This window comes from Tachypleus tridentatus, chromosome 1, assembly GCF_004210375.1.
Source record: "Tachypleus tridentatus isolate NWPU-2018 chromosome 1, ASM421037v1, whole genome shotgun sequence".
NCBI lineage: Eukaryota > Metazoa > Arthropoda > Merostomata > Xiphosura > Limulidae > Tachypleus > Tachypleus tridentatus.
Genome location: NC_134825.1, coordinates 9,918,149 through 9,942,093, shown reverse-complemented (window position 1 = coordinate 9,942,093; position 23,945 = coordinate 9,918,149). Strand labels below are relative to the sequence as shown.

The 23,945-nt window shown below is 32.8% G+C and overlaps 1 protein-coding gene across 1 annotated transcript in view; it reads left to right on the top strand.

Moving 5' to 3' along the window:
* Positions 1-21,793, top strand: part of LOC143224136 (alpha-catulin-like) — a 291,322-nt gene extending 269,529 nt beyond the window's left edge. Inside the window, exon 4 of the mRNA XM_076452608.1 lies at positions 21,542-21,793. Coding sequence (XP_076308723.1) covers positions 21,542-21,793 — 252 coding nt within the window. The remainder of the gene's footprint in view (positions 1-21,541) is intronic.
* Positions 21,794-23,945: the final 2,152 nt, after the last annotated feature.

Sequence of the window (23,945 nt, the reverse complement as noted above, 5' to 3'; positions counted from 1 at the left end):
GTAGGCAGCCTCACTGCCTCAACGGAATCAAGAAAAAAGAAGAGTACGTTGATATATTAGGCACTTATATCAAGAATGATGCTCGAAACTTGCGGCTAGTCGTTGGATCTTCCAGCACGACAATGACCCTAAGCACACATCGAAATATGTGCAATCTTGGTTGCAGAGGAACCATATAAGCTCTGGAGTGGCCATCGCAGTCACCCGATGGCAACCAATTAAAACGTTTGGCATGAATTGAAGACCAAGGTTCATCAGCGTCATCCGAAAAACTTGCAAGAGTTGGAGGCCTTCTGTAAAGAAGAATGGAACAAAACACCAGTCGAGTACTGTCAAACAATCATGGAGGGCTATGAGGAGAGTTGCGCCAAGCAATGCACCTGAAAGGCTACACAACTGACCATTAAAGTAGATGCACGAACACTTTCTGCCCCTCCTATTTGTTTATAAACAGTTTATTTGTCACTCAATTTACATAAAACGTTATATAGATGTGTGTTAGTATAATATTTATAATATACTATATTTACAGTATCCTAATTGTGATGCTTTTTAAGTTATAAGGAAAGACTACTCACAATACAGGGGTACGAACACTTTGTGTCCTAACTGTATATACAACTAAAGCATTTTAATACAAAAATATTTTAACTGTATGAAAAATGAAGAAGATTATTATAAGTAAATCAGAGCTGTATACAGATTCACACATATTAACATAAATAGATTATACCTGTATGCTTGTTTGTTTTGAATTTCTCGCAAAGCTACTCGAGGGCAATCTGTGCTAGCCGTCCCTAATTTAGCAGTGTAAGACTAGAGGGAAGGCAGCTAGTCATCACCACCCACCGCCAACTCTTGAGCTTATAACTGCATACAGCATGTGATATATTTATACAAGTAGATTATAGCTGTATACAAGCTAAGACATTTTGATATAAATACGTTATACCTCTACACAAACTGAGGCATGTTAATACATTAGATTACAGCTGAATACAAATGTAAGAATATTAATATAAATATATTATAACTGTATACAAACTGAACTTTGTTAATATAAATATATTATAGCTGTATACAAACTGAACATTGTTAATATAAATATATTATAGCTGTATACAAGCTGAAGAACATTAATCTAAGTAGATTATAGCTGTATACAAGCTGAAGAATATTAATATAAGTAGGTTATAGCTCAATATGAACTGGCGTATTAATACAAGTAGATTACAGCTACATACAGACTAAAGAACATTAATGTCAGTAGGTTATATCTATATACAAACTGTGACATATTAACATGAGTAGATTAAAGCTGTATACAAACTGAAGAATATTCATACAAGTAGATTATAGATATATACAAACTAAGGCCCAGTAACATAATTAAATTATATGTATATACAAACTCCAGAGTATTAACATAAATTGATTATAGCTGTATACAAACTGATAGTTATAAATACAAGTAAATTATATCTGTATTCAACTTAAGAATACTAATGTAGGTAGATTATAGTTGTATACAAACTGGAATATTAATATAAGTAGTTGACAGGTCTACACAAACTGACGAATATTAGTATAACCACATTATACCTACATGCAAACTCAGGAATATAAATATAAGTAGCTATAGCTGAATACAAACTCAGGAATATAAATATAAGTAGCTATAGCTGAATACAAACTCAGGAATATAAATATAAGTAGCTATAGCTGAATACAAATTCAGGAATATAATATATAGAGTAGCTATAGCTGTATACAAAATTAAAAAGGAATATTAATATAAGTAGCTACTTAATTGTATACAAATCAAAGGAATATAAATATTAGTAGCTATAGCTGTATACAAACTAAAAAATATTAATACAAATACATTATAGCTATATAAAACCATGTAATAATATCGTAAAATAGATTAAACTTGTATACAACTGAATAATAATAATATAAACAGATTGTAGCTGTATATAAAATGATGGATATTAATATAACTAGATTACAACTGTATACAAAGGAGATATATTAATATAAGTAGAGATTAGATGTAATACAAACTGAGGGAACATTAGTATATGAATACCCTTACTATATACAATGTAATGTATAAATATATATGTAGATTATAGCTGTATAGAAACTGAGACATATAATAACAAGTAGATTATAGCTGTGTAAAACAGATTGTTATTAATACTAATATGTTATATCTGTATACAAATTTAAGAATATTATATGTAGGTAGATTATACCTAAATACAAAGTGATGCATATTAATATAAGTAGATTATAATCGTAAAGAACTGAAGAATAATAACATTTGTAGGTTATAGCTGTATACAAACTGAGGCACATTAAAGTAAGTAGATTATAGCTGTATACAAACTGAGGCACAGTAAAGTAAGCAGATTATAGCTGTATGTTAATAATGAATATTAATACAAATACATTTTCTGAAGAATTTTAATACAAGTTAATTATACCTGTATACGAACCCAAAATTATTAAAAGAAATATAGCATACCTGTTTAACAAACAGAGACATATTAATATATGTAGATTATAACTCTACAAAACCTCAAAATTATTAGTATAAGTAGACTACAGCTGTATTTAAACTCAGGCATATAAATATTAGTAGGTTACAACTGTATACAAACTGTGGACTTTAAATATGAGTAGCTTATGACTGTATACAGAGTGAGATATATTAATACAACTAGAGTTCAGCTGTATAGAAACTGAGGAATTATTAATATATGAAGTGGCCCTGCATCGCCAGGTGGGTTAAGGCGTTCGACTCGTAATCTGAGAGTCGCAGGTTCGAATCCCGGTCGCACCAAACGCGGTCGCTCTTTCAGCCATGGGGTATTATAATGTGATGGTCAATCTCATTATTCGTTGGTAAAAAGTAGCCCAAGAGTTGGCGGTGGCTGATGACTTGCTGCCCGTCCCTCTAGTCTTACACTGCTAAATTAGAGATGGCTAGCACAGATAGCCCTCGAGTAGCTATGTGTGAAATTCAAAAAACAAACAAACAATTAATATATGAAGACAACGGCTGTATGCAAATCGAGATTTATTAATTTAGGTAAATATAAGCTGTATTCCAACTGATACATATTAATATAACAAAATTATGTCTGTATAAAACTAAAAATATCAATACAAATACATTGTAGCTGTATACAAACTGAAGTGTATTAACATAACGAGATTATAAATGTATGTAAACTGAGGTATATTAATACAAGAGATTATAGTTGTATGCAAAGGAAGAATATCAATACAAAAATATAATAGCTGTATAGAAACTAAATAATATTAATATAAATAAATTACATCTGAAGAACGATAATATTAATAGATTAGAGCTGATTATAAACTGAAGAATGTGAATATAAGTGGATTATAGCTGTGTACAAATTGAGGCATATTAATACCAGTAGATTATAGATATCCAAAATCAACAATATAAATATAAATGGATTATAGCTGTATACAATATGTGATAAATTTATACAAGTAGATGTTACCTATATACAAACCGAGGCATAATAATGGAAGTAGATTACAGCTGTATAGAAAGATAAAAATACTAATATGAATAGATTATAACGGTATACAAACTGAAAAACGTTAATATAAATAGATTGTACTGTGTATCAAAATTGAATAATATTAATATAACTAGAATATAGCTGGATACAAACTGAAGAATATTAATACAAGTAGATTACAGCTGTATACAAGCTAAACAATTTTGATACTAGTAGATTATTGCCGTATACAAACTGATGCATATTAATATTATGGCCCGGCATGGCCAAGCGATTAAGGTCTTTCCAGAATTAATGGCAGAACACAAAGCGTCATTGTGTTACCACGTGCCAAAACAATGGATAAGACGACGTTCTAAACAGAGTTCGTTCACATTTTGTCAGCGTGCGACTCGTAATCTGAGGGTCGCGGGTTCGCATCCCGTCGCGCCAAACATGCTCGCCCTTTCAGCCGTGGGGGCGTTATTATGTTACGGTCAATCCCATTATTTGTTTGTGGCGGGTGATGATGACTAGCTGTCTTCCCTCTAATCTTACACTGCTCAATTAGGGACGAGTAGCTTTGCGCGAAATTCAAAATAAACAAACAAAAATTAACATCAATGAATTACAGCTGTATGCAAAGTGATGCATACAAGTATATCATAGGTGCATATGAACTGAAGAATATTGGTATAAATACATTATACATATATACAAAAGGAGGCATATTAATATAAGTAGATTATAGCTGTGTATAAAGTGATGCGTATTAATATAAGATGATTATATGTGTATACAATTGAAGAATACTTATATAAGTAGATCATATCTTATTACAAACGAAAGAATATGAATATAAGTAGATTACAGCTGTATACAAATGAAGAATATTAATACAGGTAAATAATAGCTGTGTATAAAATGAAGAATATTAATATAACTAGGTTAAACCTCTATACGAACTAAATAAAATTAATACGAGTAGATTATAGCTGTATACAAACTGATGCATATTAATATAAGTACAATAGAGCTCTATACAAATTGACAAATATAAATATATTAAAGCTGTTTACAAATGTGGCATATTGATACAAACAGTTTATAGCTCAAACTAGAGCGTATTCATATAAGTAGAGTACATAATTCTAAATAGATTACAGATCTATACAAACTATGGGATGTTAATAAAAGTATAGCTGTCTAGAAAATAAAGAATATTATTACAAGTAGATTATAGCTGTATACAAACTGAATATTATTAATACAAGTAGATTATGTCTGTATACAAACTTAAAATATTAATATAAGTAGATTATAGCTGTATACTGACTGAAGAATATTAAAATAGATAGGTTATTGATGTATACAAACTAACACACTTTAATATAAATAGATTATAGCTGCATGCAAAATGAGATATATTAATATAAGTACGAGGGCTGTTCAAAAATACGCGGACTGTTTGAATTGCGCGGCTCCAGTTGGTTCCAGGGGAATCCGCTTGGTGTCGCTAGGTTTGCACAGATCAGCTGATTACGACGCCATTTCCCGATTGCAGATATCTTCATTTGTGTATTAGCTACGCGGTCTTAAGTGAAGTGCGATTTTTTTCGTTTGGCGGATTTCAGAATGAATGACCTGAAGAAGCAACGACTTGCTGTGAAATTTTCTGTTAAACTTGGAAAATCTGCGACTGAAACTTTTGCTATGCTTAACACTGCTTACGGTGATGTTGCTATGAAGCGTACGGCATGCTTCAAGTGGGATGAACGTTTTAAGGATGGTCGACAGTCCATTGAAGATGATGAGCGTCCTGGACGTTCTTCCACGTCAACGGACGACCCACACGTCGACAAAATCAACACCCTGGTGCGGGCAAATCGACGTCTGACTGTCAGGGAGCTTGCTGAAGAGTGTGGGATATCAGTTGGATCATGTCACGATATTTTGACCGACAAATTGAAGATGCACCGCGTTGCTGAGAAATTCAGCCCTAAGAACTCGTGAGTTTTTGGCCAAACACTCGATCACTGTTCTTCCCAACCCCCCCTACTCACCTGACCTTGCTCCTTGCGATTTTTTTCTGGTTCCCCAAACTCAAAAAACCCTTAAAAGGAAGAAGATTTGAGACAATTCCCGAGATTAAGGCAAATGCAACGAAGGAGCTGGAGGACATTATAAAAGAAGCGTACCAGGACTGTTTCAATAAGTGGAAACACCGTTGGGATAAGTATGTGCGTTGGGGAGGAGAGTACTTTGAAGGGGTCCCAGACCTGTAACTTCTAAATAAAGTACATTTTGTTTAATGACGTCAGTCCGCGTATTTTTTGAACAGACCTCATATATTGTAGCTGTATAATAATTAAGTCATATTAATATAAGTAGATTGTAGGTGTATACACACTAAGGCATATTATTACAAAAACTTATTTCTGTATAAAACTCAAGAATATTAATATAAGTAGATTATAGCTGTACACAAAGTGAGATATATTAATTTAAGTATATTATAGCTGTATACAAACTAAGACATATTAGTTTTAGTACACTATAGCTGTGTATAAATGTGGCATATTAATACAGGTAAGCGTTATCTGTATTCCTACTGATGTATATTGATATCATTACATTATAGCTCAATAGAAACTGAAGAATATTAATGTAAATACACTATGCCTGTATACAAACTTAGGCACATTAATGTAAGTAGATTTTTGCTGTATACGAACTGTGTCATTTTTATATAAATAGATTAAAGCTGTATACAAACTGAAGAATATTTATACAAGTATACTATAACTGTATTCAAACTCAGACTTATGAATATAAGTAACTTATATCTGTATTTATACTGAGAAATATTAATATAACTAGATAACAGCTTTATACAAACTAAGGCATATTAATATAAATAGTTTGTCTTGTATACAAAATGAAGACTTATACAAACTAAAGCATATTAATATACACTGCTGGCCAAAATCTTAAGGACATTGAACATAAAGAAAAAAATATTCATTTTGCGTTGTTAAACTCAATCACTTATTTGAGTAGAGCTTCGAAAGATGAAAATAACAAGAGGGAAAAATAAAAATAAAAAACATTTTAGCATTTAATAGGAAAATGTGAACACTATAAAATTACCTGAACAGGGTTGAAAATGCCTAACAAAAGGTCTCAGTAGTGAGCTGCACGGACGTCATTGCGAATAACTTCAAACATTCGCTTTGGCATGGTCGATGTAAGCGTTTGCAGAAGGCTGCCTGGAATGTTATTCCAAGTGGTGAAGATGGCTTCACGAAGATCATGCACTGTTTGGAATTGACGTCCATTTCTATAGACTTCCTTGCCATCCAACCTCAAACATTTGGTCCAAAAAATCACGTTATTCGCCATGAAAAAAGTCCTTTGTCTTGCGGGCATTGTGGATTGCAGCGTTGTCCTGCTGAAAGATCCAGTCATTTCCACACAAGCGAGGGCCTTCAGTCAATAAGGATGCTCTCTCCAACATGCCAATGTAGCCAGCTGCTATTTGATGCCCCTGTATAACCTGAAGCTCCATTGTTCCATGAAAGGAGAAAGCACCCCAGATCATGAATGATGGAAACCCTCTACTGTGTCGTGTAGAAAATGTCTCCGGTGAGATATCCTTATCGTGCTAATAACGTTGGAAGCCTCTGGACCATCCAGGTTAATTTGTTCTCATTAAAGAACAAAACGTTAGTCCATTTTTCTACCTCCCATGTTTGGTGCTTCTCAGCAAAGTTTAACCGATGTTTCGTGATGCGGAAGGAGTGGTGGCCTTTGAAGATGTTTACGGCTTTAAAGTCTTTCTCTCGTAGATTCCGTCTTATTGTTCTTGAGCTGCATTCTTCGTCCGTAAGGGCCTTAATCTGGTTCGAAGATCGACTGGTTTCTTGCTGGACAAGCCCTCGAATTCTTCTGCTCAATGCCGGCAAAATTTTCTTAGTTCGACCACTTGAAATTCTCGTTCCGTATCCCTCAGGGTCTTTTAGAAATTAGCACAGCAGTTTTACTACGCCCAATTATACCAGCAATGGCACGTTGAGAGATACCTTGCTTTTACAGCTCGACGTTCAAACTCTGCCAACTTTTTAGCCTTTGTCATCTTTTTACCCAATGTAACACAGGAGATGTTGACAACGCTAATGCTTGAACACAAATGACTAAATTTCGTTACGTGTTTACTGATTAACGCTTCGTTTCAGTATGGTCTTACACTTTGACCAGCTAGTATTCAGGCTAATTTCATAGTGTTCACATTTTCTATTAAATGCTAAAAAAGTTTGTTTTTTCCCTTTTCTTATTTTCATCTTTCGAAGCTCTACTCAAATAAGTGGTTGAGTTTAACAACGCAAAATGCATATTTTTGCTTTATGTTTATTGGCCTTAAGATTTTGGCCAGCAATGCATGTACATTATAACCGTATACACAGTGAAGAATATTAATACAAGTAGAGTATAGCTGTATCCAAACTGAATAATATCAGTATAACTAGTTTATAGCTTCATAACAAGTGAAACATATCATATGTGTATAGAAACTGAAGGATGTTAATACAAGTAGATTAAACCTGTATACAAACTGAGGGGTGTTAATACAAATAGATTATAGCTGTATACAAACTCAAGAACATTAATACAAGTAGATTATAGCTGTGTACAAACTAAGGCTTATTAATGTGAGTGTACTATAGCTGTATTTAAACTGATATATATTAATATAAATACATTATAGCTGTATACAAACTGAAAAATATTATTAAAACTTGATTATAGCTATATAGAAACTGAGAAATGTTAATACAAGTAGATAATAGCTATATACAGATTGAAGAATATTAATATAAGCAGATTTTAGCTGTATACAAACTGACATTTATTGATACACGTACATTATATCTATACAAAAACTGAGGCCTATTAATATAAGTAAATTATAGCTGTATACAAACTGTAATATACAAGCTGAAGAGTATTAATACATTTAAATTATAGCTGGATACAATTTGAATAATATTAATCTAATTAGATTATTCCTGTATACAAGCTGATACATATCAATATAAATTCATTATAGCTGCATATGAAGTGAGGCATATTATTACAAGTAGATTATACTTGTATACAAAATGAGGCACAATAAGTACATCATGATAGCTGTGTAAAACTGAATAATATTAATACATGTAGATTATAGCTGTATACAAACTGTGGGACATTAATATAAGTAGATTATGGCTGAATACATGCTAAGACACGTTAATATAAGTGGATTATGGCTGTATACAATTTGAAAAATATTTATATAAATAGATTATAGCTGTATACGAACTGTATCATGTTAATGTTAGCTGTATTCCAACTGATGCATATTAATAAAAGTACATTATAGCTGCGTAGAAACTGAAGAAATGTAACATAAGTAGATTATATCTGATTACAAAATGAGGAATATTAATATGAGTAGATTATTGCTGTATATAAACTGACGAGTATTAATATAAGTAGATTATTGCTGTATACAAACTGACGAGTATTAATATAAGTAGATTATTGCTGTATACAAACTGACGAGTATTAATATAAGTAGATTATAGTCGCATACAAATTGAAGGAAATTAATATAAGCAGATTATTGTTGTTTACGGCGTGAAGAATATTAGTACAAGTAGTTTATAGCTGTGTATACACTGAAAAATATTAATATAGGTAGATTATATCTGTATACAAATTGTGGAATATTAATATATGTAGATTATAGATATATACAAACTCTGATATATTAATATAAGTAGATTATAGCTGTATTCAAATTGAGGCATATTAATATAAGTAGATTATATTTGTATACAAACTCAAGAATATTAATATGAATGGATTATAGCTGTATGCAAGCTGGAGCACATTAATATAATTAGATAATAGCTGTATAAAAACTGCGGCCTATTAATATAAGTAGATTATATTTGAATACAATCTAGAAGCGTATTAATGCAAGTAGTTTATAGCTGTATATAAATTGTAGCGTATTAATACAAATTGATTGTGCTGTTTTATTCAAACTTAGGCATATAGAAATAAGTAGACTGTAGCTAGCTAAGCTGGGGAGTTTTGAAACAAGTGAAATATAACAGATTTGAGAGAAATGTATACAAGTCTTAAATGTTTCGAAATATTCCTCCTTGATGTTTCGTCGATAAGACGGTGAAATAAGTAAAGTGTAATGACATTATTTCAAATATTACTGTGGTATAGTTTCATCTCTATATTGTAAATTACTGAATAAATAATTTCTGTTGTATTTTTAGAGTGTGGACAATGTTATTTATATATATTTTTGTGCTGACAAATATTAGTTTTATTTATTGTATATGTATGAAAAGTTACACAATTTTTCCAATCGTAATAACCTACTTAGTTTTTAACTAAAACTATAGAATATTTAGGATTTATATTTGTAGAAATGAAACGCTTTTTAGTTTTAAGTGTCTGTACTGAGCTTTGCATTAGTTATTTTATCCAGCCATCCCAGTGACAGTACCAGTTACTAGGTTATAACTCCTGTTGGAAGTAACCTTAAACAGCCATCCCAGTGACAGTACCAGTTACTAGATTATAACTCCTGTTGGAAGTAATTAGTTATTTTATCCAGCCATCCCAGTGACAGTACCAGTTACTAGGTTATAACTCCTGTTGGAAGTAACCTTAAACAGCCATCCCAGTGACAGTACCAGTTACTAGGTTATAACTCCTGTTGGAAGTAACCTTAAATCAACCAGAAGAGAAAGACAAATGAAAGTTTAAAGATTATCAATACTTAATTGACAAAAGGTTAAGAGAAAAATAATAAAAATGATACTTAAGAGATATGGTTAACGTAGAAGCAAATTTGCTGGGACACACAATTAAAGAGCAAGAGATAGAGTCAGATAATAGTGAATTATTTCACGATTTGTGTGAGGTAAGTGGATATCTTGATAATAGTGAATTATTTCACGATTTGTGTGAGGTAAGTGGATATCTTGATAATAGTGAATTATTTCACGTTTTGTGGCAAGGTAAGTGGATATCTTTGATAATAGTGAATTATTTCAACGATTTGTGTGAGGAATGATAATAGTGAATTATTTCTTGATAATGATGGTGTTATTTCATGATTTATGTGAGGTAAGTGGATATCTTGATAATAGTGAATTATTTCACGATTTATGTGAGAGTAAGTGGATATCTAAAGGTAAGTGGATATCTTGAGGTAAGATGGATATCTAAAGGTAAGTGGATATCTTGAGGTAAGTGGATATCTAAAGGTAAGTGGATATCTAAAGGTAAGTGGATATCTTGAAGTAAGTGGATATCTTGAGGTAAAGTAGATATCTTGAGGTAAGTGGATATCTAAAGGTAAAGTGGATATCTTGAAGTAAGTGGATATCTTGAGGTAGAGTGGATATCTTGAGGTAATTGGATATCTAAAGGTAAGTGGATATCTAAAACTAAGTGGATATCTTGAGGTAAATGGATATCTAAAGGTAAGTGGATATCTTGAGGTAAATGGATATCTAAAGGTAAGTGGATAAGTTAACTGCCATTATTTTATAAATTTCCTTTATTACATGGCTCATCAACTACATATATAAACCACTAGAACAGCTACGCTATTGTTGTTGGCCTGTTAACTGAAGACAATCATTCAAGAAACTAAACAAATACCCACTATCTTTGTATTAAGGAATCCAACTTTTATAGGTCTTCTTATAGCAGATAAAGTTTCAAATGTTTTTGTAGTGATTGCAACGTTGGTTACAACATGAGACAGAATATGCAGTGAATTCTGTAGAAATGAGATATTCTATAAGTTGGGAAGAATTATTAAATGATTCTGAGCTCTAGGTCTTTACTGTCACTACCTACGTGAATAAAGGTTTAAATTCTGAACAGATAATTCACCACTTGAGTGGCTGATGAATTTTAACTCCAGAACTGTCCTGGAGGTAAGTATTGATGCCTTAACATAAAATTCTTGAATCATCAAAGAATGTAAGCTCTGTTAAAAAACCAAAGCACAATGTAGTTGAGATAACCAATGTAAAATAAAAGAGAGTGAAACCGAAGATAATTTGTCTATGAATAATGTATAACTAATGTGGTCCAACACTCAGCAAAATGATGCTGAAGAAGAAGATATGATTATTGAACAAGTTATTCAGTGATGCAGAAATGCGTTCATAGTGATGCAGGCTCAGTACCTCCCAAAGACACATATTTAAGTAACATCGTGAGTCTCTTTATGCATATAAGATGGACTGTTATGCTGAAAACACAGCCATGAATATAATATCAATTCATCTGGCACTCCTACAGTCATTTCAATAGAATGTTCTATCACCTCCACAACCTGTTGAACACTTGAATCTTAAGGATACGATAGAAATAATAAGAGATTGCTTTTATTGGTTGGATTCTGGAAATATGTAGAAGATAGATTAACATAAATCTTCTAAGATGTATTATGAAAAGGGGTCAACAAAAGAAACAGCAGGGATAATTACAGCAGTTCAATGCTGGACAACCCCACTTTGAGAGTTGTGTTTATAATGTTTTGTCCAACACTATCAGTGAGAATATATAAGATTTAGTTGCGACAGACTATTTTATCAAATAGCTATTGATTCCAGTTAGAACATGAATACTAGAAAAGAAATTTGTCCATGAATTTATTTAAAATTTTGATTGTCTATGGAACTTTGGACCATTCTTGTTTCTGCTGACTTGTCTATGGAACTTTGGGCCATTCTTATTTCTGCTGACTTGTCTATGGAACTTTGGACCATTCTTGTTTCTGCTGACTTCTCAAATCTTTGGAATGGAAGAAACCAAAATAACAGTGTTTCATCTCCTTGTTGATGTAGCAATGAAGAGATACCACCATAGACGTTTAATTCAGTTAGCTGTTTATATGGATGACACCAGAGAATATGGGATCAAAATCTGTTTCTCCTGTTTATGAGTTATTGAACAACAATGTTTAAAACGCAACTCAAAGTACCATTGGACTTTCTATGCCAACACTCTGAAGACATTATTTTACACAGTCCGCTACTGACGTCGTAATGTGACTGTCCTAGAAGAAACTGAATCAGTTAAGATGAAGAGTTGCTGTGATGTAAATGCAACAAGGTTTTATTGTGGTGACATTGTGTGATTCTACAATTCAAGATGGAACAAAGAATAAAAGACCATAATTATTCCATTTTTATACAGCAACCAAGTGAAAATGAAGTCTGGTGACAGGATAGTTTAAGACCAGTAAATCTGTAATAAGGCCCAGCATGGCTCGGTGGGTTAAGAGGTTCGACTCGTAATCTTAGGGTCGCGGGTTAGAATCCCCGTCGCACCAAACATGCTCGCCTTTTTAGCCGTAGGAGCGTTATAATGTTTCAATCAATCCCACTATTTATTGGTAAAAGAGTAGCCCAAGATTTGGTGGTGGGTGGTGATGACTAGCTGCCTTCTCTCTAGTCTTACGCTGCTAAATTAGTGACGGCTAGCGCAGATAGCCCTCGTGTAGCTTGCGCGAAATTCAAAACAAACAATTTGTAATAAATATTATCCGTGATGACGAGAAAACTCACTTGTAGAGAAAATTATAAGAACGGCTCCTCTAAATAGTGCTGTATATAATGTGATAAATATTATATTTTGTGTTAATAAAATTAATTATTATTGTACTTTGTCTTGCACATTTAAGAACTGCTTTTCGTAAATAGCGGAAGTTTTTTCTTTGGTTTAAAGTTGAGAACACAGCTACACAATGGGCTGTCTGAGCTCTACCCTCCACGGGTATCGAAACCCGATTTCTAGTGTTTTAAGTCTGCAGACATACCGCTGTGCTACTAGAGGGCACAATCCAGGAAAGGATCAGTATTGTAGGCTATGTTTATACAATTATTAGCAGTATTAGCTCGGGGTAGTTTTGATATCATGCAACGAACTTACGTCTGGAATGTTGTTTTTTTTATAATAAAATGCTGTATATACGAGAGAAGAAGCCCACCATTCTGTATTAGGCACACTGTGAAGCTAGGCCTGTGACTCGGTATACGTTACGTTAACTTCTTTGTATAAAATTAAAACCGTAAATCTTGTATATCCTGTAGTTTAAGACGATATCGTTAAATCAGTAAATAGACTGAGCTTTGCATTATCGACTCCACCGAATAATCCAAAACAGTACAGAGCATGTATAGTAATAGAACAAGAAAATAACATTTTTATTTAAATATTTTCGTTAATGGAAAAACTGTTATTTGAAAATTACAAGCACTTTGAAACAGAAATGTGGAAAATATATATAATGTCGAATTAAACAGTTTTTATAAGTTGAAAGTAAAAATAAAATGAAAAAGTTATTATCACGTTCGACTGATCAAATATTCCTGATGACGATAAGCCTAATTTAAGTAAAAATGTATTTTAAAGACGGCTGGTATGGGCACTAAAACTTTAATTAAAATAAAGTATAGAACAACCTTCTTATGTCATCAAATATTAACTGAGAGGATTTAAAAGTCTTCGTTTAGATATCTGTCCTTGTAACTCGGATTTCATAATTCTCTTGGCTGGGTGTGTCCTACTGTTTGTAGTACCTGAACAGTAAGTCCGATATTTCACGGCTCCATTTATTGTATTATAAGAAAGACGTTCAAATCTCACTATTTGTTTAGACAGCAGAAACACAAGAGTTTTAGAGTTAGAGGCTGTTGAATTCGTTATCTTCTCCTCGAATTAAAAGCAAACCAGTTTGTGCACATTTTAGAGCCTACACGTCAAGCTATTTCGTAGTTAGAGGTTGTAAGTAACTATTTCGTAGTTAGAGGTTGTAAGTAACTATTTCGTAGTTAGAGGTTGTAAGTAACTATTTCGTAGTTAGAGGTTGTAAGTAACTATTTCGTAGTTAGAGGTTGTAAGTAACTATTTCGTAGTTAGAGGTTGTAAGTAACTTACATTATTAAGCTTTTTTTTCCTAGTTTCATCAGTCAATTTCAGCTCGCTTATCACATCTGTTTGAGCCACCGAAATGATTGGTTTGTTTTTTTTAATTTCGTGCAATGCTACACGAGAGCATTCTGAGCTAATTTAGTAGTGTAAGACTAGAGGGAGGGCAGCTACTCATCACCACCCACCGCCAACTCTTGTGCTACTATTTTACCAACAAATAATGGGATTGACTGTCAAATTATAAAGCCTTCACGGCTGAAAGAGCAAGCACGTGTGGTGTGAGAGGGACTCAAACCCGCGACCCTCAGATTACGAGTCGAGTTTCCTAACCACCTGGCCATGCCGGACCTAAAATAAATTGTTACGATTTACAATCTATCGTATTTTCAAATACGCATGAGCAGAAGTGAGGAAAAATGAACTGAAATGCATTAAAATAAAAGTCTAGGTTTTTAACATTTAAAGGTTAAAGTTTCGAGATAGTATTTTGTGAAATTCTATTAAACGAGAAACTTAACATTTGGCATAAAAATGTAAATGTTAAATATATTTTCAATAATCTAACTTACTTTTAGTCGGAGATTTAAGGTCTTTTATTTGATGAATTTGCAAGAAATGTGGATTTTATTAATTAATTTAACTAATTAATGCTTAAAAGCACAAAATTATTTTAATGATATATTTTTACGTTTTCTTATGCAAACAGCCTAATAACATAACGCCCTTCGAGTTCTTATCGTATTTTTTAAACACCAGATGCTATTTAATGTATTATTGCATTTTTTCCAAGATATATAAATTAATCACAGTTGACAAAACAGCCCCCAGAGGCACAGCTGTATGTCTGCGAAATTACGACACTAAAATCCTGGTTTCGATACCTGAGGTGGGCAGAGCACACATAGCACTTTGTTTAGATTTGTGGTTAATCACAAACAACAACTTACTAAAAAAAACCTTCGTTTATGTATTAATTACCATGGAAACACTCGTGATTGGAGTAAATTTTAAATTCGTTTGAGCTATTTTAATGATACAATTTGAGTTCATAAACATTGTTTTAAATAGACAATAATTTTAAGATACAGGTAAAATACGAGCTTACCAAAGTTAGGACTTACTACTTACCTTTATTATACTAGCGTTTCTTAAAATTTGATCCAGACCCGAATGGAAGTTCCTAGACAATTATAGGTGTATGTGCAAACGATAACGGATGTTTTAAAATATATGAAGTAGTTCTGAAATATTTTCAGAAGTTCATCCATCATAAAAGTTTGAGAATCCTTGTTCTGTATGAAATGGACCGTTAAGCCTATAATATATATATATATATAACATGGAGAAATGTTTGAAACCAGAATACAAAGGACTTGGTTTTTTTTTTCATAAAACAACCGTGAAGAAAACTCATTAATTAACAGTTGGGCAAAACTTCATCCATTAAAAGCTACATTGTTGCAAAACTTTGGACAAATATATACAAAGTAGAAAAAGAGCAACGTCTTGGGCAAGTCGGTTCGCGTTAATTGGTTAATTAGTTTTGAACCACAACTTCCGATCTCTGTAGATGACATAATGCTACACTTTAAACGTCTTGGTTAAGACAAGGTGGAAAAGGTCCGAAATTACATTAAGGTGAATATTAATCAGGTCATCACACGAACTTAATTGAGGTGATGTAGTTCCTGTATTTTATATTATAATTTGTTCTAGTTTCATCTTTAGTTTATCTCTTCTTTTCTCCTTTTTTATTTTTTTTTACTAGCAAAGAGAGTTTCACGTTCATCGAGAGGTAAATATTAGGCTTAAAAACAAAGTATAGCTTTTATGTATATAAAGTGTTCATTCTTACACTTGTTCATCACACTGAATTTCCTTAGTACCTGTTTCAATAATATCGTTGATATGTTTTGAATTTCGCGCAAAGCTGCACGAGGGCTATCTGCGCTAGCCGTCCCTAATTTAGCAGTGTAAGACTGAAAGGAAAGCAGCTAGTCATCACCACCCTCTGCCAACTCGTGGGTTACTCTTTACTAATAAATAGTGGGATTGACCGTCACATTATAACGCCCTTACGGCTGAAAGGGCGAGCATGTTTGGTATGACGGGGATTCGAACCCGCGACCCTCGTATAACAAGACGAGTGCCTTAACCACCTGGCCATGCCGGACTTCTGTTGATATGTATACAGAGATGTACGATTCTAAAGTGAATACAAGTATATTACGTCGATTTTGGACTCAACAAAGATGATCTGTTGAGTTTTGTGGTTCAGCGTATCGTGTTTCCAGCCTTTAGTCTGAACTGATAGTTTTACCAAAATTAATAAAATATTCTTAAATGCTCATAAGAGCAGATTACATGGAAAGTTCGTGAACAATAATTGCTCCGTTTGTTAGTTTAATAACAGGCTAGAAAAACACGATAGAATGAAATATGGCTTTTGCTGATATGTTGATCGATAAATATCTATGAATAGTGCACAGAAGAATAGCCTAAAATTGCTATACAAAACTGTTAAAGCATACTGCACATGTTAACACTGTTGTTCGAGAGTCAAAGAAAAAATCGTTAGCGAGCAACAGACAGGCTGTTCCTTAACTTTTTCACACGGGTGTATAAATGACTGTGTGTGTTTGTTAATGTGTCGGTTCTTATAAAGTTTTAAGCAGCACAGTTAACGTTTACAGATCATTGTCAGTAATTGTCAGTATGTTTCTGGTACACATTTACCAGCTTTGACTGATACACGTCTAACACTTTTACCAAGAACGAATCCAATTTTAACAATTGGTATTGGTCGTCATGGTAATTGAAGATTTGCAAAACATTGTAGATCTTTATGAAAACAAAAAGATAATAAAAAAATAACTAGTTTTGTTTTTGTACTGTAACAAATACACGCAACAACCAATCAATATTACTGAAATTTCAACAACTCTATCTCTGGTATACATATACATATATGTTTGTTTGTTTGTGAGATTACATATACAATACTATTATGAAATAGATACAGAGTGATTCAAACATGTCTAAAGGTATGCCAGGGGTGATGTGAACATGCCTAAAGGTATACCATGGTGATGTAAACATGCCTAAAGGTATACCAGGGGTAATGTAAACATTCTAAAAGTATACCACGGTGATGTGAACGTGTCTAAAGATAAACCAGGGGTGATGTAAACATGCCTAAAGGTATATCATGGTGATGTAAGCATGCCTAAAGGTATACCAGGGGTAATGTAAACATTCTAAAGGTATACCATGGTGATGTGAACGTGTCTAAAGATATACCAGGGATGATGTAAACATGCCTAAAGTTATACCAGGGGTGATGTGAACATGCCTAAAGGTATACCATGGTGATGTGAACGTGTTTAAAGATATACCAGGGGTGATGTAAACATGCCTAAAGGTATACCATGGTGATGTAAACATGCCTAAAGGTATACCAGGGGTGAACATGCCTAAATATATACCAGGGGTGATGTAAACATTCTAAAGGTATACCATGGTGATGTGAACGTGTCTAAAGATATACCAGGGGTGATGTAAACATGTCTAAAGGTATACCATGGTGATGTAAATATGCCTAAAGGTATACCAGGGGTAATGTAAACATGTCTAAAGGTATACCAGGGTGATGTGAACGTGTCTAAAGATATACCAGGGGTGATGTAAACATGTCTAAAGATATGCCAGGGGTGATGTGAACTGTTTAAAGGTATACTATAGTGATGCGAACATTACTTAAGGTGTACCATGATGGCACGAACATGACTTAAAGTATACCATGATGATGTGAACATGTCTAAAGGTATACCGTGGTGACGCGAGCATGACTTAAGGTATACCATAGTGATGTGAACCTCACATCATGGTTCCCGATGTTTACATCAATTTCGCAGATGCTGTTCTCTTTCCTATAACCCAAACTGAAAAATAGGTTGTGGTTATAAGAACTGAAAATAATAAAACTAAATTAGAATCTCCAAACTGTTTCTTACAGAAATAGATATAAAATTGAAATTTATAGACATGTTTTAAAAACCAAAGTAACAATAAATTTCAAAAATCAACATTGGTAAGAATTAAAAACATAGTAATAACAATAACATTCGGTAGTAATAACAATGACATTCGGTAGTAATAATAATAACACTTGGTAGTAATAACAATAGCATTCGGTGTATATGTACTCTCGTATCCAGGTGATAGTAAATACTGAATTCGATTAAAATGATTCTGTTCAAGTGAAAAATCTGTGTGCGATTCTGACAGATCTGGCTAACTGTTGTCATTCAAGCCAGATTACAAAATATAATATTAAGAATTATTTTAGGAAAATAGCGGACTAATATTGGAAAATAAACACTGTAATTTAAAGGTAATTATTAGAACAAAATCTGGTTAGAAAACACCAAATGGTTCATTAGCACTGCACGAAAATTATCAGACCATCATGATATTCTTGTATCGCCCCCAACACAGCTGAATGTCCGCAGATTATAACGTTAGAAACTGGGTTTCGATCTCCCCGGTTGGACAAAGTACAGATACCTTATTGTGCAGCTTTGTGCTTCGTCTCAAACAGATAACGTCCTTTTATGTGTACGTATTGAAGAACGTCTTAAATTAGCAAACATTGCTAAGTTTACACCAAAGTTTATATTCTCGTTCCCAGAAACTGGGACTACTAATACGTCAGAAATAACTCAAACTCTAAATCCCGACCAAAAGAAACAATAAACAATCGTAAAATATCTCTAATCCATTTATGCTGTTATCTCACTATCAAGTATTAACAACATAATATTATGCTGATATTTCACTATCAAGTATTATTAACATAATATTATGCTGATATTTCACTATCAAGTATTAATAACATAATATTATGCTGATATGTCACTATCAAGTATTAACAACATAATATTATGCTGATATGTCACTATCAAGTATTAATAACATAATATTATGCTGTTATCTCACTATCAAGTATTAATAACATAATATTATGCTGATATTTCACTATCAAGTATTAACAACATAATATTATGCTGATATGTCACTATCAAGTATTATTAACATAATATTATGCTGTTATCTCACTATCAAGTATTAACAACATAATATTATGCTGATATGTCACTATCAAGTATTAACAACATAATATTATGCTGTTATCTCACTAGCAAGTATTAACAACATAATAGGAGTAAATAGTTCTGAATTAATTTGTATTACAAAATTATAAATACTATTCTACACAGTAGACTGTACTAACGCAACCTAGAGATAATGACTCAGAAATAATGACTCTTTAATTTCTTCTTTGTATAGATAATCTCACGTCCAGCTAACAATTTGATCAGAGTCATGTTATAATACATTGATAAATATATAGTTAAAATCTGGTAGTCTCACACTCGGCTAATAGTCTAATCAGAGTCATGTTATAATGCACTGTTAAATATATAGTTAAAATCTGGTAGTCTCACACTCGGCTAACAGTCTAATCAGAGTCATGTTTTAATGCACTGATAAATATATAGTTAAAATCTGGTAGTCTCACACTCGGCTAATAGTCTAATCAGAGTCATGTTATAATGCACTGATAAATATATAGTTAAAATCTGGTAGTCTCACACTCGGCTAATAGTCTAATCAGAGTCATGTTATAATGCACTGATAAATATATAGTTAAAATCTGGTAGTCTCACACTCGGCTAATAGTCTAATCAGAGTCATGTTATAATGCACTGATAAATATATAGTTAAAATCTGGTAGTCTCACACTCGGCTAATAGTCTAATCAGAGTCATGTTATAATGCACTGATAAATATATAGTTAAATTCTGGTATCTCACACTCGGCTAACAGTCTAATCACAGTCATGTTATAAAATATTGTTAGATATGTAATTAGTAAAATTTGATATTCTAAAGCCCAACTCGCAATCGAGTCAGCTTCTAAAAATTTGTATGTAAGTATCGACTCTAGCACTTAGTTCTAATGTTTAGTTTTTTCTATATAAGTGGGATATACAAGGATTTTAACTTCCTGTTTCATTTTAATGTTGTTAAACCTAGTTTGTAAAACAACCTGTTATGTACTGTTTTAAACAAGAAACACTTACCGCTCTCCTAGAATGCATGGTTGTGGGTATTCTTTAACACCTGCAGTTTAGCACTTTTTCTCAGTTAAACAAGTTAATAAAGCACTTTTCCAGCATACCCAGATGGCGTTGAAATGATGGGGTCAGCTCCAAAATTAGTGTCCACTAGGTTGAATTCTGGGAAGGATCGCTTTCTGGTTCAGAGATAGTGTAAGAACAGGAAGGATCGCTTTCTGGTTCAGAGACAGTGTTAGAACAGGAAGGATCGATTTCTGGTTCAGAGACAGTGTAAGAACAATGTTATTGTTGCAGTGAAGCCAAAAACGGGTTCAAATTCTTTTTTTTTTTATGCTGATGCCTTTAAGGAAGAAAATATTCCACGCAATTTGATTTGGTCACATGAATGTACCTCAGAGCTTTGTTTGATCATTGGACGACAATGAACGGAAAAGGCAGCTTCTGGTCTGTTGTATTTAAGTAAGTAATCTTTTTTTGAAAAGGAATCAAATATAAGCAGTTATCGGAAGACAGAATTGAAGCAATTTATTGTCTCTACCCTACGTGAGTTTTTAATGCGCTTGTACTATATGAAATTACTATCCTTATATGGAGAATTGAGGTAAATCTTTGGGAAACCTCGGCGTCTGTTTGATGAAACAGCTAGTACTCGAGAGCATACATCATCTTTGTTCTTCAACTGATGTGTGTTTTTATTACTTTGGTAAATGCTGATCAACACGAACTGTTCTAGGATGGCCTATTGCTATTTGGAAATCACTATCGCAAAAGTGAAATCGGTTCGGTTTACTTTAAACACTGATATTTCTGGGCCTCTTCTTCTCAGCAAAAACTCGAGATGGCCGTTATTTCGAGAGCCAGTGAAATTCTGAAACGATTCAGCTCGTGCATACCCTGCTCTGCACTGCGCTGCACTCTGCAAGCGTCGACGCTCGTGAACGGAGGAGCACGCGCAATGATGCTACACTCGTTGAAGGCTCTATACCGAATGGAAAACATGAATGAGGAACCACAACGTAGAAACAGAAAATACGACGATAGATATTCACATAGGATAGAAAGTGAACGAGAAAAATAGAGTAATTTGGGATGTAATTTATAAATGAATAAAGGTACTAGCTTATTGGTGCACTCGTGAATTAATTTGAAATATATCATAATGTGTATAATAAACATTAAAATAAACTTTTAACTTCGAAAACTACTACTTTAATGCCTTATTGACGTATATCGGTAATTTATTAAGTACAAAATCACTTGGAAACCTACAAATTGAGAAAAAAAAGGATGGAATTATGGTACAATAGATATATCAAGAATTTTGATTGGACGATTCTGTCTCAGGATAGGTTACTCAATGGACAGTGGTGTTTATTATTTACATATCGGCTAAGTGGGAAACTGAAGTAAAGTCTAATGGTTAAAAGTAACACATAACACAAACTCTGTCATTAACTGTTAATAAAGTTCTGAAACTGAAGTAAAGTCTAATGGTTAAAAGTAACACATAACACAAACTCTGTCATTAACTCTTAATAAAGTTCTGAAAATGAAGTAAAGTCTAATGGTTAAAAGTAACACATAACACAAACTCTGCCATTAACTCTTAATAAAGTTCTGAAACTGAAGTAAAGTCTAATGGTTAAAAGTAACACATAACACAAACTCTGCCATTAACTCTTAATAAAGTTCTGAAACTGAAGTAAAGTCTAATGGTTAAAAGTAACACATAACACAAACTCTGTCATTAACTCTTAATAAAGTTCTGAAACTGAAGTAAAGTCTAATGGTTAAAAGTAACACATAACACAAACTCTGCCATTAACTTTTAATAAAGTTCTGAAACTGAAGTAAAGTCTAATGGTTAAAAGTAACACATAACACAAACTCTGTCATTAACTCTTAATAAAGTTCTGAAACTGAAGTAAAGTCTAATGGTTAAAAGTAACACATAACACAAACTCTGCCATTAACTCTTAATAAAGTTCTGAAACTGAAGTAAAGTCTAATGGTTAAAAGTAACACATAACACAAACTCTGTCATTAACTCTTAATAAAGTTCTGAAATATTCATACAATCCGAATGTGCTCGTTTTGAGAATTCGTTTATAAAGTTAGTTATTGGTTTGATAAGAAATGACGTAGAGAGAGGAAGAGAAAAGCAAGACAACAATGGTTTATGGTGAAGAATCAAAAGTCCTGAGTTAGAGATTAAGTTAGTGTAAAGAACGAGATGATAATGTGCCTAACTTTAAGAATATTACGGTAATTGTTCTTTAAATGAGATGGGTTAACGTAGCTAGTGCTCAGAAGTGTTTATCACATCAGTCATAATGTATGAAAACTGGTGGCAGTCCGTCGAGAACGAGCACACGCCATCTACGTAGAAAACTAAAGTTGTATCGTTAAAATCTTAATCTATTTTAGAATGTAGCCAAATGCAATGATTAAAGTAAATTAGATGCTTTAGTGTAGCTTACTTTGAGATGTTGAAATGGAGATTTGATACGTAAGCAAAACATTTCAATTTAAAGTACAGTAAAAATGGGGAAGTGATAAAAAAATCACGGAAAGAGAGCCATTTGGTTTAAAGAGATTTCAAACTTTATCCACTTACCGTTTGCACTAGTTTTTATTCACAACTTGTTACAGAGCTTTCCCTGAACGTAAGTAAGTTTATTACGTTCTACTGTATATTTTCCGTATGTTAATTTTCATATGAGTACGAGTTAGAAAGTTTATTACTTTTAAAGTAAATATATATTTAAATCATTATTATTGTTATAATAATTATCTCAGATCACTAGCTTAGCTATGGATTTATGACTACATTAAATATCCTAAGCTAACCAAACCACATTTGGTGTTATTGGGGTTACGGCCAAGAATATTCTCAATAGCCAGAAGAACCATCTCATGAATCAATGTTCTCTAATAGCTAAAAAATATTGTTTTATGAATTTTCGTATACCTAGCTGCAATTGTATATCAACTTATCTATATTCATTAACAGTACATATGTTAGCTTTGATCTATGTAGGTATCTTGCTTTGATCAATGTTGATGTATCATTTTGCTCAGTTTACACATCCAGAGATGGTAACACGAAGTTTACTCTGAAGGTCACAATTGTCACATTTTATGTGTCATGCTTTGTTTTATTTCGTAATTCCTTATAAATAATAAATTAAATCACTGGAACAGTAGGTTATAAACCGTTTCTTTCTACT